This window comes from Lutra lutra, chromosome 14, assembly GCF_902655055.1.
Source record: "Lutra lutra chromosome 14, mLutLut1.2, whole genome shotgun sequence".
Taxonomy (NCBI): domain Eukaryota; kingdom Metazoa; phylum Chordata; class Mammalia; order Carnivora; family Mustelidae; genus Lutra; species Lutra lutra.
The window spans coordinates 57,268,960-57,288,264 of NC_062291.1; the positions used below are offsets into that span (position 1 = coordinate 57,268,960).

Sequence of the window (19,305 nt, forward strand, 5' to 3'; positions counted from 1 at the left end):
TAGTTGTCCCTCTTTCTGCATATATTTGAAAATTTCCCATAATTAAATACTAAATGTATTCTTTTTTTTTTAAGATTTTATTTATTTATATGACAGAGAGAAGAAAGAGCACAAGCAGGGGGAGCTCCAGGCAAAGGCAGAGGGAGAAGCAGGCTCCCTGCTGAGCAAGAGCCTGACTTGGGTCTTGATCCCAGACTCCAGGATCATGAGCTGAGCCGAAGGCAGGTGCCCAACAGATTGAGCCACCCAGGCGCCCCTCAAAGTAATCTTAAAACCCACCAAGAAACAAAGCAAACCTATTTCTAATTATTTTTGCAATTAATAGATGTTTATTATAATATTAAGTAGTTATATTACAATTACACTTGGAAATAGTGGTATCATTCTGAAATAGTTGTAAAAGAAGTCCTTATAAAGTAAGGGAAAAGACCATTCAATTTGTAAATAGGAACCTAAATTCTTAGAACATAAGAGAAATCTATAAAATTTTAACAAGAATCAAAAATTTAACTGGCCTAGTATCATGCCAATCCAATAACCAAATCTAATATTCCAGACTTAGAAAACATTGTTTCCCTCTGAGCAGAGAGATGCTTAAAAGCCAAACAGTACCAACCTAGAGAATCATTTTTCCTAATCACATGAGTATCTCAAGAATAAGCGTATAAAGATATGACTTTATAAAAGGAAAATACTAAATACTACGCTCCCTAGAAATGTAAATGTCTTGAGAATAATAGAGATACACTTTTAATTTCCTTAAAGCTAAAATGATATGATCAAAATATGAAAACTGTAACAATCTAATTATTTCCACCATAACATATTTCTTTTTCCTACATTAAAAAAACCAGTAAATATTTTTCTTTCAATCACTGATTTAAAAAAAAAAAGCATTTTAGCAATATAACCTGAGGAGCATGTACAATTCTGTATTATGATGACATTTTAATCAGTTCATCTGAACTGCTTCCTCCCCCCTCACCCCCGCCAAAGGGAACAGATTAGCACTGAAGGCACACATACCCATTAAAGAATACATGCTGGGACACTGCCAGGATAGCAGGGAACTGTAAATGTGCCAAGATTTTCAAGCAGCAAGATGAAATTTCAACAGAAAAAGCACTAAAAAAATTAACTAAATTCATTTCATTTTCTTTGTAAATGTCAAGATATTCTGTCTCTAGGTCTTCCTAAGATCACATATAGAGTCAAGGAAAAAAATTTAACCCTCTGCATAATCTCATGATTCTACACATCACTGAATGCTGGCGATAATCAAGAAATATCTCCCATTAAATAAAGAGGAGTTGGAGGAGCAACATTCTGAAGGAAGGCAGGCTAATAATAATACTAAAGCAAACTTCTGACTGCCTAGAGATACACAAGGATGTTCCCTTGTGATACAAATCTAGTTTTAACCTGCAGATCCTAGCCCTCTTTCCCTCAAAGTTGGTTAACTAATTATCACAGGGTAAGGATGGTTATCACAGCAGCTACAAATAAAATATGTGATCATAATATAGAGAACTGTCTCTGCTTATAGCTTGTAGAATCAGTTTTACTACTTTACAGTCAATGTCGTGTGTGTGTGTGTGTGTGTGCATGCGCGTGCATGATCATGCATGGTATATATAAATGGGACAGATTTTAACTGACATAAAACATTTAAGTTAAGGTGTACAACATAATAACTTGATATATGTATATATTGTGAAATAACCACCACAATAAATTTAATTAACATCCATCACCTCACATAGCACAGAGTTATGATTTTTATCTCGTGATGAGAACTTTTAAGATCTAATCTCTCAGCAACTTTCAAATATACAATATTGTTAACTGTAGTCACCATACATGCCTAGAACTCACTCGTCTTATAACTGGAAGTTTGAACCTTCTGACCACCTTCACCCATTTCTGCCCATACTTCTACTCCCCCTGCCTCTGGTAACCACCTATCTATGGAACGTATTCTTTTGATGGAGGAAAAAAGCAATTTTGTACCCCAAAGGGCCACAAATGCCAGACCAGAACCTAGCTTTCAACAAGATTATTGTATCTCCCTTATTCTATTGCCTACCTTAGAGCTAAAGATGGAACTACCAAAAAAAAAAAAAAAAAAGTCAGGGAGCCTGGGTGGCTCAGTGGGTTAAAGCCTCTGTCTTCAGCTAGGTCATGATCCCAGGGTCCTGGGATCAAGCCCCACATCGGAATCTCTGCTTAGTGGGAAGCCTGCTTCCTCCCCTCTCTCTCTCTCTGCCTGCCTCTCTGCCTACTTGTGATCTCTGTCAAATAAATAAATAAATAAAATCTTTTAAAAAGCAAAAAGTCAATGGCAAATATCAGAGAAAGGAGAAGGGTCTGAATCATGAACTATCTAGAAATGTGTCCACAGTCATTAGTCCTTAAGCCTGGCATCACTCCTATGGGGGAACTAGGAAATTAGCCTCATTCATCAAGCAGAAACCTGAATCAGAAGAAAAGTTAAGTTACTTGTATGCATTTTCCTTAAGGTACCTCTGCTTAAACTCAGTGTCATGAAGTTGTTTTGAGGTGAAAACACATGGTATAGGAACCTAAACAAACTACAGACTCAGAGACACAATCCCAGAAGAGAAGAAGCGCAGGCACTGTTAGCCCTCCTCAGCAGAGGAACCACAGCAGCCATGGCTCACTGAGCATCCGCCATCTACCTGTTTACCCACATCCAGTCACTGAAGCCTCAACACAACCCTGTGAGGTAGGTGTTACTATGTTTCGCAAATGTGAATGTTGAAGAAGAAAGGTTAAATAATTTGGCTGGAGTAACCTGGTGAGTCCGGTCACCAGGATTCCCACCTAGAACTAACGACCCCAAAAGCCGCCGCTCTTCCCACTCCCTGCCATGTCTCCCACAAAACTGAGTCTCTCTTAACACCTGATAACAGACCTGCATTACACTTGTGCTTTACACACGATACTATGACAAATAACTCCTCTGAAAGATATGCCCATTTTACAGATGAGAAAATGAGATTTAGAGAGGTCAATATGACTTCTCATAGCCACACACATACAAAAAACAGTAGGGGAATTTAATCTAGGTCTCTCAGGCTCTCAGGTCCATGCCCTTTCCCTTTATCAGGTTGCTTCTAAAACTTCTTTTCTAGGTATTTCACACATGCCAGAAACTCTATTGTATGGTGATAAATATTACTTCTTCTACTTAATGGAAGACTGTGATAAACCCCCCAAATTGTGGCATTATCTTATTTTACATTTTTGTTTGAATGTAAATCAAGTTTGAAGAGCTTGAAGAACTGGATCAAGGTACAGAGCATACACGTGGCACAGCCAGAACTTAAACCCAGTCTACAGATATCCAAGTGTATACTTATAATCTGGACAATGCCTCTTAGACAAGGTTATCTCTGTGAACAGTCCTAGAAACTTCCAAACAAGAATCAAACCTTAACTTGTTTACATTATTATCTTTTCCAAAGAGACTAAGTTAAAAAATGGCCAAATTTCAACATGAAAAAAAAACTAATTGTGGTATAGAAAACAGTGTAATACAGATTAGGAACAGAACATTAAAAAAGAATCAATGAATTTTTGAGGAATAGTCAAAAGGACTGAAATCAGACTCTTGAGATTATTTTGCCGTTTCTGACCAAGCAACGGAATGTAATTTTCAATTACTATATTTTTCTGATTCTAAAAATCTCAAAGATTTACTCATGATAGTCCCAAAATTTCAGAACTTACCACACATTATCCCCAAGGCTGTGCTAAATACCGCCATATATCCAAAGTAAAATGATGTTTGAAATAAGCCATACATCCTGAAATAAGACAAAAATATATATATATATAGTATATACATTTTTACTATCAAAGAGGGACTTAGATTCTACTATTTATTTTTAAAAACTGAAGTATAGTTAGTTGACACACGATGTTACATTAGTTGCAGGTGTACACATAGTGAATGGACAGCGCTGACTGGACAAGTCTATACATTATGCTGTGCCCATGCAAGGGGAGCCACCATCTGTCACTGTACAGTGCTTAGGACGATACCAATGACTACATCCCCTATGCTCTACCTTTTATTCTTAAATTCTGGTATTTAAATGACAATAGTTTCCTAAATACAAAATGAGAAAATGTCTCCACTTACTTTGTTTTGAAAAAATAGTAGTAAAAGGAATACATGTAAACATAGATCGCGGTTGATGCAGCAGAGAGAAAACTTGTCCATTGCCTGAAAAAGAGGTAACTCTTTTGAATGAATAGCACTGAAACATTTTAAGCCCAAGAGTTTTATAGAAACATCCTTGAAATTTCTGTGTATTTAAAAACAAATGCATGTGGGGCGTCTGAGTGGCATAGCTGGTTAAGCAGCCAACCTTTGATTTCAGCTCAGGTCATGATCTTGGGTCATGAGATTAAACCCTGTGTGGGGCTCTGCGCTGGGTGTGGAGCCTGCTTAAGATCTCCCCCCCGCGCCCCCCGACCCACCGCACTCAAGCTTGCTCTCTTTCCCTCTCTCTGTGAAACAAATAAATCTTTTTAAAAATGCAGGTAGATGGCATTTAAATATATCTACAAGGAGAAAGCCTAAGAACTGGAAGGAGAGATCCTGAGTTTTGTCAGATGCCCTGTTATAAGTGACCTTAAATAAACCACTTCCTTTTTCAAACTGCCTTTTGTTCAAAATGTAGCAATGTCCTCATAAAGTTCTTACCACATCAAGCACCTTGTAAAAAATATATAACACACTGACCACTATGAGTACAAAAACTTTTTTTGGCTGTTATTACTTTTCCTCTAAAATCTTCCATTTGTAACTAAAAATAATTCCCATCCTAAGGACCAGAATTTCTATACAGATCTTTTACTCTACTTAATACACTTTGAATGGCATCTTACTTGAAAATAGGATCGCCCCCTGAGGTTCCTCCCTAATATAAGTACTTACCACCTATAATCCTCTGCATTTAGTAAAAAGTACGTGCACACAATGGTCACACAGACGGTCACGATGCAGAGGATGACCAGCACCAGCATCATGAAGCCATAGACATAATAGATCTTATATGCCCAGAAAGACGTGAAGATGAAATACCTAAACAAAATGCAATAAACACAGTTTCTAACGTTTACTCTTGAAGATCACCCGCTTTTGCTATAGCTCACATCTTAGTTCTCACTTTTGTCATACTCAAATCTCAATTATTATTTTCTTTCAAGTAACTTCCAACTCTCTTACCCTTTTTTAATCTATTAAAGCCTCCAAAAATCTCTCAAAAATATTTTCTTGGATAATCTCTCAAGAACAGATTTTTTAGTAGGGCATTCATCTCTAAGCAAACTGAATAAATTAGATGCTTAAAGGAATAAAATGTGGCAAAGAAAAATAGCTAAAAATTCCTATCTTTATAATAAAGGCAATTCCCTCATTCTTTCTTTTCTTTCTTTTTTTTTTTTTTTTTTGGTAGCTACAACACTACTCAAGCAATGTATTTTATATTTTATAAAACACCCTAGTAAATTTTTAAAAGTAGGACTGATAGAGTAATAATGTACAAAATTAGGAAAATAAAATTAGAAAAAGAAAGCCTAAAGAAGTTCTTTCTTAAAGCAGGACTTAAAGAAGTCCTGCTGTTTCCAGACGACAGTAAGAGATGGCATTAACATTTTATATGAAGAACAAGACCCTCACACTAATTCCATTCCCCAAGTCATCAGCAGGAAAGGGTCTTTTCTTTTAGCCTCTTTGCTTTTTCTTGTTCTCTTCTGTTTAGCTCATTCATTTGTCATTCATTCTTCCCACAGATATTCAGAGGCCCTACCACATGTCCGAGAAGCAGTGAGAACAGAATCGTGAAGATGACAGTCTCTCCTCTAACCTTAAGGACATTACTGTAAAGGGGGATCACCAGTAAGGAGGTAGTCATAATGCCCTGTGCAAGTGCTTTATCAATGCACCTAAGAGGGCATCTTACCGGTTTGTTTAGGTAGGGCTCTGGAGAGAAGGGGTAGCGAGAAGAATCAAATAAGCCATGTGGGAGTAAGGGGAGCCAGAAGAATGTTCCAGGAATAGGAACAGCAAAGGCAAAGCTTACAAATAAGGGAATTCACTGTATTTGAAACTCAAAGTTACTGAATATGGCTAGAACTTGAAGTGAAGGGTGAGAGCTAAGAGATGTGGATGGAGAAGAGATGTGTTATGAAGGTCCTCACTAGCTATGTCATGCGGTTGGAACCTTACGTCAATGAAAATGAAAAAAAGTCTTTAGTAAAGAAGGGATGCGATCAGATGAACACCTTAAAGAGATCAGTGTGGCTACCAAGAGGAAAACGGGCTTGAAGGTGGTCAAAACAGAAGAGAACTTAAGAATACAGCAGAGAGGCTATCTAATGGAATGGAGTACTTGAGAAAGCAGGAAGAGATGTGATCCCGAAGGTACTGGAAACAGGAGTAAGACAGGAAAATAGAGCTCAAGTCAGGGTGAGGATACAAAGCAGTATATGAGCCTAGAAGTACTGAAGAGGTTCCTGAATGGGCTTTATTAAACCACAAGCTAGAGTGACACACACTCCAGTCCCTCTATGGTACTGATTAATACCCACAGCACACTCACAGTTGGCAGGTGACTACCAGGGGTGGTCCAAATCTATGTCAATTATGCTTGTTAGTATAATTATTTAATGTAATTGAATATGACATATACCAATAAATGTAAAAGCAAAAAGGATGCATGATTCCTACGAACATTATGTTGAATGTTTTGGAGAAATTTAATAAGGTGAGTCACTTAAAAAAAAACAACATGAAATTAGGTGTGGGTGAAACAACTATTAAAGTCTGGGGGAGAAATGTATAAACCTAGAAGGACTCTGCACTTAGAATGCTTAAGAAAGGTCTTAATGTTCTTGTTCCACTTTAGAAACATTAGAAAAACAGAAGATATGTTATGAATGTCAAAGGGAAAATGATGGAAACATTGACTGGATATAAATCAAAGACTTTGACTCTACATTTTTAAAAACATGAGTGAAAGATGTACCATTAGCTGTTTTAAATTAAAATAAAATGTTATGCATGAATCTTTTTTTTTTTTCCAGTAATTCCCTTACATGAGCCAACTTTCAATTAACCAATTACCAGATCCAATCATGTCTGTTAAGAAGGTGTCCACTCAAGGGGAGATGGAGAGGGGAGTTGAGGGAAATTGGAAGGGGAGGTGAACCATGAGAGACTATGGACTCTGAAAAACGATCTGGGAATTTTGAAGGGGTGGGGGGTGGGAGGTTGGGGCACCAGGTGGTGGGTATTGTGGAGGGCACAGATTGCATGGAGCACTGGGTGCTGTTATGCTGAAAAAATAAAAAAATTTAAAAAAAAAAAAAAAAAAAGAAGGTGTCCACTGTACGGGAGACAATCAGCAGTGGGGCATCTGGAAATGTGTAAGGGAGTTCTGAGTAGTCACAATGACTGGCATTTTGTGGGTAAAAACCAGAGGAGTATGACTATAGTTCTTGAGAAAGACCCATACAAAGAAGTGTCCTGACTAAAATGCCAGAGCATCTCATCAAGGAATACCGGAATACGAGCTGAGAAAAGAAAAGACTTATATTTTGCGGTAGTGACCAGGGTTGCAGGTATGAAGCACAGTACCTGGGCCCCAGGTGCATACCTCCCACCCCCAAACACATACACATTCTCCAGCACTCCTGAAGACTTCTATGGAAGGAGACTTGGAATACATATATCCTAAGATGTCAAGATCTAGACTGACTGGTAGGTAATGGTTTACCAAGTTCCCCAGACCCTCAGAAACACTTTCAAAATATAATAAAAACCAGAAATTCCTTCTATCATTCATGTGATCAAAGACTGGTTTAGTACTCCTTAGCATTCATTCTTTGATTTCTAAGCTCTCCTGTTAGGTAAGAAGGCTCCAGAACATAACATAAAACATAAATTTTACCTGCATATTTGAGACCACAACAGAAAACTGCTTTTAGGTAGATTATGTTAGATCCCTTTCCGGGAGCCATGAAATTATCAGACTATCTCTGTTAGATGCCTTCCCATCTGATGATTCTACACCTACTCCAACTCCTAAATTCTCTTATTACAATTACATCCCTCAAAAGATAAATGCATTGCCACAACTTACATTTCAATAAAGATTGAGCCAAAAGGTAAAATTCCTCCCAGGCAAACAATAACTGCAGGCTCCATGAACCTGGAAAATATTAAAATTGGCAATAAACTTCTAGTATGATTTTCACATTATACTATATCAATCCAGGTAACAGAAAGCAGATGCTTGGTACTTAAAAATAACCCAAGGGATAGAAACAAACCAGTAAAAAGAAAAAAAAAATTCAAACAGGTTATAATACAGAGGTAGGATTCAAATTAGCCATAGGTTTTAGGCAAAGTTCTTTCTGGCATAAGAGGCCGGAATAAGAATTTGAGGAATAGAAATTCTTGCTACCAACAGAACTCGGGAAAAACTGTAGGTATTTGCTCCTGTTCTACATCTCTCAAAAACTCCTAAAAACTTTACAGGCACTTATTTATAGAAAGCCACGGGAAAAGGAAAGTCTTTAGAGCCCTATCTGAAATAATGTTTCCCAAACTGTGGTCATGCTTTCCTTGGTTCAATAATTTCTCTGCCTGTGAATTATACAATTAAGGTGTTAAGAGTTCTGGGTTACACTAGAGCCAAAGAGTGAATAAAAAATAAAATTCAAATCTCATTCATTCACCCAACAAACAAGGCAATTGGTAATTCTCCACCTGGAATGCCTTTTCTCATCATACTTCTGCAAGCACTGACTCCAGTGTTCTCCCCGTAAAATCCTTCTCAAGTCCCCCAGAAAGAGGTGGGTCCTTCCCCGACACTTGCCCTCCCTCCTGATCATAACTCTGTGATGGCTCTTACCACACCATGCAGAACTGTGTGATCACATCCATATCACACCTCATTAGTTTAGAAACTCTGGCAGGCAGAAGCTATTCCTCTAGGTATTCCCAGTGCTCAGCACAGTATCGGGCACATAAAAGACACTAAACTACTATCTCTGGGATAAACAAACTAAAAAACCAAGAAGAGGGGAGTGCCTGGGTGGCTCAGTCAGTTAAGAGTCTGACTCTTAGTTTTGGCTCAGATCAGATCTCAGGGTCATGAGATTGAGTCCCACATTAGGCCCCTTGCTGGGCCTGCTTAAGATTCTCTCTCTCCCTCTGCTCACCGCCTCGCACATGTGTGCACATGCACATACACACATACTCTCTTGCTCTCTTCCTCTCTAAACAAAACAAAACAAAACAAAACTGAGAAGAAACTGGGAGTATGAATGTTGAAAAAACAAAACAAAACCTTAAAAACCATTTAATCCAGTTTTCTTTCCTCCCTTTATAGGAATCCAAGACCCACAGAGGTTAAAAATAATCTGCCCAAGATAACACAATCAATGAAAGCCAGATCTAGTATCCAGATTTTAGATCCCATGTAGTTATATATGGAAAATAAAGATACACATGAGCTTTCCCCCAACTAACTGTGACCCAGGGTTTGCAAGGTCAGGTGTTGTTCCTTCCTCTCCTTCACCAGCCCTAGTGATCTCGAGTCTAATCTTGACTTGAAAGAGAAAATGGACTTTAAAAAACAAACTACAGAATTTCTCACAATCACCAATCTAAGGAAAAAACGGAACCTGGACAATCCTAAGACTAAAACAGACCACCCTCCTTTAAAAGCGCTGTTTTTATTCAGCCTCCACTCCTATTAATGACCTCCAAGTCTACAAAAGACTGTGTATTTAAGTATCTGAATGCAAATTATGTCTATTAATAATGTAAAATATCTAGGAACAGAGGCTTTTCAATATATATCCCTTATTATGGATATGTAGAGTTTAATGTGCAACAGTTCTTATGAAAGGGAGAATGTAATAAATGTATATATGGTAAGATTGTTCTGCTTTTGTCCACTAGTAAGAATTAGGAAAGTGAAGAAAGCAGAATAGCATAAATCAGCTCTAAAACATTTAATTTACTAACTTTAAAAGGCAATATATTTATACGAGTTCACATTTTGTTTAAATTTGAATTACAAAACATAGAACATTAATGACATTCCATTTTGTCTGGAATTTGAAAAAATACAAATTCCCTCAAGTTAAAAATCCATCAAGAATCATACTTTCAAAGTTGATTGGTCAAAGAAATTGTAAACTATGTACATTCTGCTGCAATTAAATAACGTCTTCAGCCGTTTCACAGAAATACTCATCATCTTTTGTCAGGATTAATCCGGAATTCTGGGAGGACCTCAAGAACACATTTTGTGCATACGATGTGACAGAATGTATTTGAGAGATTCTGTACTCTCCCAGAAGTGAAGACAAAGAATATTAAGCCAGGAAATTATAACTGGTCTTAGTCCTAATTCATCTCTCAATCAGTATGATATATGTGGCTACAAATGTGTGTCCGTTTATTTAGAATAATAAAATATCTGGAAAGGAAAATTAAATTATAAGCCACGGTTGCCAAACTTTTTCTGTGAGGGTTCAGACAGTAACTATTTCAGGTTGTGAAGGCGACACGGTCTCTGTCTAATGCCACAGAGTGAAAGCAGTCATCAATAATATGTGAATGAACAGGCACTGATATGCTCCAACAGAACTTCTTTCAAAAATAGGCAGCAAGGGGGTGCCTGGGTGGCTCAGTGGGTTAAAGCTTCTGCCTTCGGCTCAGGTTATGATCCCAGGGTCCTGGGATGGAACCCCACATTGGGCTCTCTACTCAGCAGGGAGCCTGCTTCCTCCCCTCTCTCTGCCTGCCTCTCTGCCTACTTCTGATCTCTGTCAAATAAATAAATAAAATCTTAAAAAAAAAATAGGCAGCAGGTCAATTTTGTCCTGTATACAATAATAAAATTGTAGCTTTAGTTCCCACCCACCTAGATGCACTAGTGTACTTATCAAAGCATTTAACTTATCTGTAAATCACACCAATGTTCAGAAAGTGAAATAAGTATATAATTGATTACTACTACTAACAATATAGGTTGAAGGAAAAAGTAAAAAGACAAATTCTTAAGTTCAAACTTAAGACAGTCATTCTTATAAATACATGCCAATTCTAAAAGTTACATATATATAATTGCCTTAAGAATTTCTATACTGTGAGGAACAATGACATAAGATTTATCATTCTCTTTACCATTTTTTCTCCGGTATGGGACGAGGCACAGCATTGACACGACAAGGAAAGTTGGGCTGACCTGACAGATTTCGGCCAAGTATTGTACCAACAAGATTTAGAGGAAGAATAACAAAAAAACAGATGCAACAAACGGCCACCTGTAAATTAAATTAAAATGTGTATGATTACTCAGAATAACATTAATAAAAATAAAGGGGACACTTAAAAATTTAAACACAATTTGACCACAAAAGAAAATGTTTAAGTTCAATATAGGTTAAAATTGTATAAGATATACACTAATGAAAAGAGGCAAAGAATGTGCCTTAAAGTATTAGAATTGAACTAAATACAAGCCAAACTGCTTCTCGCCTACAGCAGCTGCTCGTGTTCCCCGTTCTCCCAGTGCTCTCTGCTGCGGTCCTTTTTAATCTCCTGATGTTACTTTTAGCTGTCATGCTTCTAACATATCCTTTATCTTTTCTCGTTATAACCAACTTATCTATTTGGCTGCATTTTATTGAGCTCAGGAAGCTTTGCATGTTATTTCTCTACTCTAGATATGAAGAAAATGAAGAGAGGCTAAGTAACCTCCCATGCCCACACAGCTAGGAGGCGGCCAGACCAAAACCTCAGTTCTTATCTCCCCGTCTCAGAGACCGTGCATGTTTACCTATTCCACACTGCCTTATTTCACACAAGCATAGCTCTGTTTACGCACAGGCGGGTCAATACTAAAAGGGTAGGAGTATTTTTCTGCCCATCAGCAGTTCAAAGTCTAACGTTATAGGGAAAACCACATAGAAATTCTAGAACCAAAGCAGTCAGTTAAGAAAATAATTATTTCTGTGACTTTTTCCTTATATAAATCTGGGTACTCAAGGACACAGACTCAAGCTCTTTGCCAGCCAGGATCTGGTTAAGACCACTTCACTCTGAACTCTTAAAATGGGAAGACTGAACTGCCTCTGAGATCACGTTCTATTATTCATTTTAGGGTTCTAATAAAAAGTAAAAGTGAGAAAAGTTGAAAGAAAATTGTGAAGAAACTAAGAAAAATGAAGAAGCGTTGGGGTAGAAAATCCAGTTATTACACAAGAAGAGAGTCTCTTTTGAAGCAACATTAGTGAAACCGTATCTTCATTATATACTTGAGTGTATGTGTGTGTGCACGTGCTTGTGTGTTTTAAACAAGCCAAAGGTTATCATCTTTCTTCCAGATAAAACTTGTATAAATGTATGAGAGCTAAGAGAGTCCTGGAATTCCATTTTAAAGATCAAGCTTAGGAACTCAAATTATTGGTATCTCAGTTTAGACCTATTAATAATATGAATTTATGTTCCTATGAGAAGAATGTGAAACATGGAAAATAAGCTGTTTTGAGATATATTAATCATTTAAAATACTGCAAATTTTACATTGTCTCATACATATCTGGTGGATGAATTCTGTCTCAATTCTTGCTGTTGACTGCTTTCTTATTGAGATTTGCTATATCATTAAGTATACAAGACCCGTAAGTGTTAATACATCGTAACAGATCTATATATTTCCCTCTTAATTTACCAGAACTCTAATTTCAAACAAGAAATGAAGAGAAGTGGAAGAAAATATTCCTATGAGGAATGACATGGTCTAGGAGGTGGTTTTCAAATTGCTCTACGAACCCCTCAGGTCCTGCTGAAGAGCTTTAGAAATTCCACAAGAAATTAATTTGAATATTCTTTTGAAAACAGTGTTTTTAGAAAAAATTAAGTGTGGTTAAAAAAATATATACAGGGGCGCCTGGGTGGCTCAGTGGGTTGAGCCGCTGCCTTCGGCTCAGGTCATGATCTCGGGGTCCTGGGATCGAGTCCCGCGTCGGGCTCTCTGCTCAGCAGGGAGCCTGCTTCGCTTCCCTTCCTCTCTCTCTGCCTGCCTCTCTGCCTACTTGTGATCTCTCTCTGTCAAATAAATAAATAAAATCTTTAAAAAAAAAAATATATATATATATACAGATCCAAATGAGTTCTATACCAAGTATTAACACATTGAAGCTATCATAACCAGGCAAGCTCATTTTCATACAAATCTGAGAATAGTTTCTCCTGCCAACAACTCTGAGTACAGATCTGGACTTCTTATAAATGAGTCATTGATTAGGAAGGTTCGTGATGCTACACACTGGTCTTTTCTTCTCCCTCCCCTCCCACCAATCCAATTCAGGTCTGCACTCATTTGTTCACCCAAAGTTGTACAAGCAAATGCACTACAGCACATGTGTGTGACAGGCAAGTAAGTGGCAAGTGATGTGAGAGCATATATTGCCTGTGTGCTCATTCAAAGCATAATAATAATCAATAAAAAGTCTCATCAAGACATTATCAACTGTTTGGTATTTGTCCAATTTTTCTCCCTTTTCTTTTCTGTTTTCTTATACATGATTAAAAAAAAAATGTGAGCAGTTTGTTAGAAACTGTTAGAGACTGAACTGTGAAACCAATTTCCTATTCCTTTATGTTCAAGTTCTGGATGAGTTTACTTGAAGAATTACTCTGAGATTGTAAGGCAAGCTATTAAAAAAAAAAGTCAGGGCGCCTGGGTGGCTCAGTTGGTTAAGCAATTGCCGTCGGCTCAGGTCATGATCCTGGAGTCCTGGGATCGAGTCCCGCATCGGGCTCCCTGCTTGGCAGGGAGTCTGCTTCTCCCTCTGACCCTCCCCCTTCTCATACTCTCTCTCTCAAATAAATAAATAAAATCTTTAAAAAAAAAAAAGTCATATGAATTAAATCATCCATGATGTCAGGATTTTTCTCAAGACTGACATTCAACCAAATAAATTGGTTACTGAAGAAGACATGACTGAACTCTTATTCATACCCCTTTATATCAGACCTGTATTCATCACTTTATTGCTCCTCATTAAGTTGAGAATGTTAAAATACTGAATTTGCAAAATTTATTAATACTAAAAGATTCATGCTTATATCTGTTTTCTATGTTTGGCTTCCACAAAGTTTCATTTTAAAATGAAATTCAGTAGGGGTGCCTGGGTGACTCAGTTGGTTAAGCATCTGCCTTCAGCTCAGGTCATGATCCCAGGGTCCTGGGATCCAGCCTCACATCAGGCTCTCTGCTCAGCAGAAAGCCTGCTTCTCCCTCTCCTGCTCACCCTGCTTGCGCCTTCTCTTGTGTCAAATAAATAAATAAAAACCCTTTTAAAAAAATAAGTAAAATGAAATTTAGTAGCTAAAAGTTAAAAAAAAAAAGTTAGTCTAATACACTGTGAAAACTCGGAACTCAAACCAATATAGGGCCCTCCCCTAGCCTCCTTTCCTGGACAAATAGCAAAAGCAGGCAATGGAGGGAGGAAAGATTTACTCCAGGTTGAGCATCTCCACTATCTAGAATAAAAGCAAGTTAGAAACAAGTACTGCCTATCAGTACTTAATATCCCAAAGATAAACCAACTTGTCAGCTCTTCCCAATCTCAGTCACAAACCAAGAATTTGGCTAGTTCTTATTCTAGCTCTGCTTCCAGACTGGCCTTTTATGAAATCCATGGTGTGAACAGAATGGAAAGGGAAAATGCATTCTGAGATGGGCTATTTTGGAATGTTAAAAATATACATTTTATTTATTGTGACAGACAATAATTGCTTTCAGATAAGTTGATTCTCAGAAAATATACTGTCTTATCGGTCATTATGTGTTTCTTCAACATCTGCTCACACTAGACAATTTTTATCACTCTTTTTCTACCTCATACATTTTATGCCTTTAAATTTATATAAAAATTACTGAGCTTCAGTTTAAGCACTTCAACAATAAGATCTACTAATCAGGGCAAATGATCTACAAATCAAACACAAATGCCCGTAAGAAGTCTATTTTATGAGATTATTTTCAATACGCTAGTAAGTAACTTCCCACTCCACTTTTTGGACTTCAGTACTCTAACAGAGAAACACTGGATTTGAGGTTAAAAATGTATCTGATGAACCTAACATCATCCTTATACCAAAACCAGGAAAAAAGAAAAGTAGACCAGTAGCTTTCATAAATATAGACCAACAAATTTTAGCAAATTGAATTCAGTGACATACAAAATAGTAAGTACATCATAACAAATTGAGTTTTATCAAAGGAATGAAAAATCAGTTTAAGATTCAAAAATTAATCAATATTAACTGACCATATGACCAGACTAAAAAATGAGTTAATGATTATCTCAAAAGATGTAGAGAAAGCCACTGCAAAATCCAACCACCATTCAAAACAAACAAACAAACAAAAAACCACTCTCAGCATATTAGGAGCAGAAGGACTTCATCAACATGAAGGTCATCTACAAAGAAAAAATACAGGTAACACTTCACTTGATGGCACAAAACTGGATGCTTTCCCTCTAAGAGAAGGAATAAGACAAGAAAGTCTGCTCTCACTGCCTCCATTCAACACTGCACTTAGAGATTCTGGCCAGTGCAATGTGGCAAGAAAAAGAAATAAAAAAGTATACAGATTAGAAAGGTAGAAATGCAAGTGTCTTTACTCACACATAACATAATAATCTATGTAAAAAAAATCTTAGGACCCTACAAAAAAAGAAAATAGGATAAGTGAGGTTAGCAAAGTTGCAGGATGCAAAGCCAATATACAAAAATCAATTGTTTTTAAATACACCGTCAACAAACAATCTGAGTTTGAAATTTTTAAAATGTCATTTACTAATAGAATAAAAGATGTAAATTCAAAAACGATACACAAAATTTAAGCACTAGAATCTATAAAAGAGAAAAATTAAAAATACCTAAGTGAGTTAAGAGCCATGCTGTATTCTATAACTAAAAGACTCAATATTGTTAAATGTCAATTCTTCCCAAATTGATCTATAGATTCAATACAATCCCAAGCAAAATCTCAATAGGTTGTTTTTTTTTTTAAAGAAACTGACAAGGTCATTCTAAACTCTACATGGAAATAAGAAGAACTTGAAAATACCAAAACAAAGTTGAAAAAGAACGGATTTCAAAACTTATTATAAAGCTACAGTAATCAAGACAGCGTGACACTGGCAGAAAAACATGACAAATTAATCCATGAAAGAGAACAGAAAGTTCAAAAATAGATCCACATTAAATGACAAAAATACTAAGGCAATTCAGTGAAGAAAGCATAACTTTTTCAACAAATGGTGTTGAAACTAAATAACCATAAGCAAAACAAAATAAAACCCTTGACTCTTAACTCATACAATAAATAAAACTAACTAAAAATAAAATCACTGATCTTAAATGGATCATACTTAAGAGTCCAAACTATAAAACTTCTAGAATAAAACACAGGAGAAAAGCTTACTGATCTCTGCTTTGGAAAAGGACAGAAAAGCACAAACTATAAAGAAAAAAAATTAATTAGACTTAATTACTTTTGCTCTTCAAAAGATACTCTTAAGAGAATGAAAAGTCAAGCCACAAAATGGGAGAATATATTTCCAAAATAACTATAAGGCAAAGGACTATTACATACAATACACGAAGAACTTTTCTACTCAACAAGATAACAACCTACTAAAAACAAGCCAAAGATTACAACATTCATTTAAAAATACAGAGATGACAAATAAGCACATAAAAATATCTTCAACATGATTAGTTTTTAGGAAAATGCAAATTAAAACCACAATGAGACAACAGTATGTATCCATTTGAATGACTAAAACTAAAAAGACTGACCACATCGAGTGCTGGAGATCATGTGGAGCAACTGGAACTCTTATACAATACTAGTGGGAATGTAAAATGACAAAACCGCTGTGGAAAAGTTTAGTGGTTTCTTCTTTAATTTTTTTTTTTTTACTGTAGTCAACACACAATGTTATACTTTAGCAGTTTCTTGAAATATTAAACTATCATATGACTGTCATCCACCATAGTTATCTGTCCAAGACAATCAAAAATATAGACCACACAAAGACTTGTATATGAATACTCATAACAGTTTGTTTGTAACAGCCAAAAATTGGAAATACCCCAAATGTGCGTTACTGGATAACTGGGTAAACAACTATGGTATATCCATGGGATATATGGAATACTACTGAGCAATACAAAGAAACAAGCTATTAATACATGCAACATCAATAAATCTTAAAATAATGTTCTGAGTGGAAAACGACAAAAAAGAACATATTGTGTGATTCTATTTAGGTGAAATTGTAGGTAACACAAACTAATCTATGATGACAGAGAGCAGGTTGGTGATTACCTGAGGAGGGAGGGAAGGAAAAAGGAGGATAAGAGGGATAAATTACAAAGGTACACATCAAATACCTCCTTTTTTTGATTATAGTGATGGGTTCCCAAGTATGGACATATATCAAAACTCATCAGATTGTATACTTTAAATATATACAATTCATCATATATTACTTGTACCTCACTATGACTGTAAAAATATGCAGACCAAAAAAAGCCACAAAGCATTCTACATTCACCACTCTCAGAATAAGGCCAGAATTTCTTCTGGCAGAAAAGAAGGAAGTAAATGAAGAGGCAAAAACAAATCATCACCGCCAGCAGCACCACACCAAACAAAATATGATTTGAGTCCATTATTCTGCAAGAGCGCTGGGTTTCTGCTCTGTAAAACAGGGATAATCTGTGTATCACTAGCTCCACATCTCTCTTTGGGTTCTTCTGAAACCAGGTAAGACAAGGGGTATGAAAGAGCTTTGTGAACTACAAAGCGCTGAGCAAATGTCTCTGTCCTTATTATGATTCATCTTGTCAAATTTGGCACATCATTTCAGTCAGGTGAGATCCTTTTAGATGCTGTCTTCATCATTCCGTATTACTAGTTTCCTCCCCGATCTCACATTCTTTTTCAATTTAATCATCAAATCACAATGCCTTTATACAAATCATTAACAATTATTTGAACTAGCCAAAGTCAAGAGTCTACCGAAAAAGAGTATGTAACATATTATCAGGAATATCATCCCAATTCTTTAATTATATAATTATTTCATTACACATCAACCGGACTGTACTATTCACCTACATTTCTCTATCTTCTCCAACAAGATCAATACTTTATATTCCTTTATTCTTGTCTACTAAAACCTACCAAAAAGGGGAAATGAAGTTGTTCTAGCATTTTCGTTTTAATAAATCCATAATAGCTCTTAATGTTCATTATTTCTGTGATTTAAAAGATAAATTTTAATAACATTCCAAAATCTCATGCTTTATCAAGTTCACATTTTGTAAGGCAGAATCCACTTTTTTCCTTTCCCTTCTGGAAAAGTAAATTTGCTTATGTCCAGTTACACAGTGCTTCTGTTCCCTTACACAGTTATTTCAAACACTACTTATCAGCATGATCTTCAGTATGTCTAGTCACTTACATAAGCAGCAGACTAAACAGCTAAGGTGGCTGGCTACTCCTGTACCATCAATTAATCTCCTTATCTGTCTTAGGCTTCACTACCCCCTTATCAGGGACTATTTTCCTCTTGTTTTTTCTTGTTTAAAGGTTATTTTATTTAATGAATAGAAAGAGAAAGACTGGCTTAGAGCCATTCTTCTTTCACTCTGTTATGTCACTGATCCATGTAATGAGCCTGTGGTCTTGCTATGAAAGTATCTTTACAAATTCTTACTTGTCTTAGCATTTGTCAGAAGTTCAGGTTAGTTAACAGAGTTTTTCTAACACTATTTTTACAGATCTTTATTATTCTTTTACACTTAGGTATACTGTATTCTCACAACCTTTGAGAGATCATAAAATATAAAATAGCACCTGTCCATTAATCGTGGCCTCCACTGTTTCCTCACTGTGGTAATTTCTGATCACATATCATGAATTTCATTTTTGAGAGCCTCCAATTGTTAAAGCCATTTGCCCAGTTATGGTCCAAGACTTGGATCATAAAAGAGCATTTCCCTAAATATTTGTGAAATATGATTTCCTAAAACCGATGGCATATTTCTGATAATGTTCAAGATGTCCCCCACCCAAAATAAAACAGACCCAAAGATGACAGATACAACACGGTTCACCCATGACTGCTGTTTCTTCTCTACCAACTACTCTAGCCACG

At 36.4% G+C, this 19,305-nt stretch overlaps 1 protein-coding gene and 1 long non-coding RNA gene across 2 annotated transcripts in view; one reads left to right on the forward strand and one right to left on the reverse strand.

Moving 5' to 3' along the window:
• The window catches only part of TM9SF3 (transmembrane 9 superfamily member 3), a 70,509-nt gene that overhangs the window by 6,137 nt on the left and 45,067 nt on the right, over positions 1–19,305 (reverse strand). Inside the window, exons 10-14 of the mRNA XM_047701999.1 lie at positions 11,240–11,379; positions 8,178–8,246; positions 4,970–5,116; positions 4,169–4,252; positions 3,754–3,830 (exon numbers count right to left, since the gene is read on the reverse strand). Coding sequence (XP_047557955.1) covers positions 3,754–3,830; positions 4,169–4,252; positions 4,970–5,116; positions 8,178–8,246; positions 11,240–11,379 — 517 coding nt within the window. The remainder of the gene's footprint in view (positions 1–3,753; positions 3,831–4,168; positions 4,253–4,969; positions 5,117–8,177; positions 8,247–11,239; positions 11,380–19,305) is intronic.
• Positions 7,044–9,555, forward strand: LOC125084547 (uncharacterized). The gene is made up of 3 exons (XR_007122640.1): positions 7,044–7,185; positions 7,415–7,795; positions 9,432–9,555. It is a non-coding gene; the product is annotated as an uncharacterized LOC125084547 (long non-coding RNA).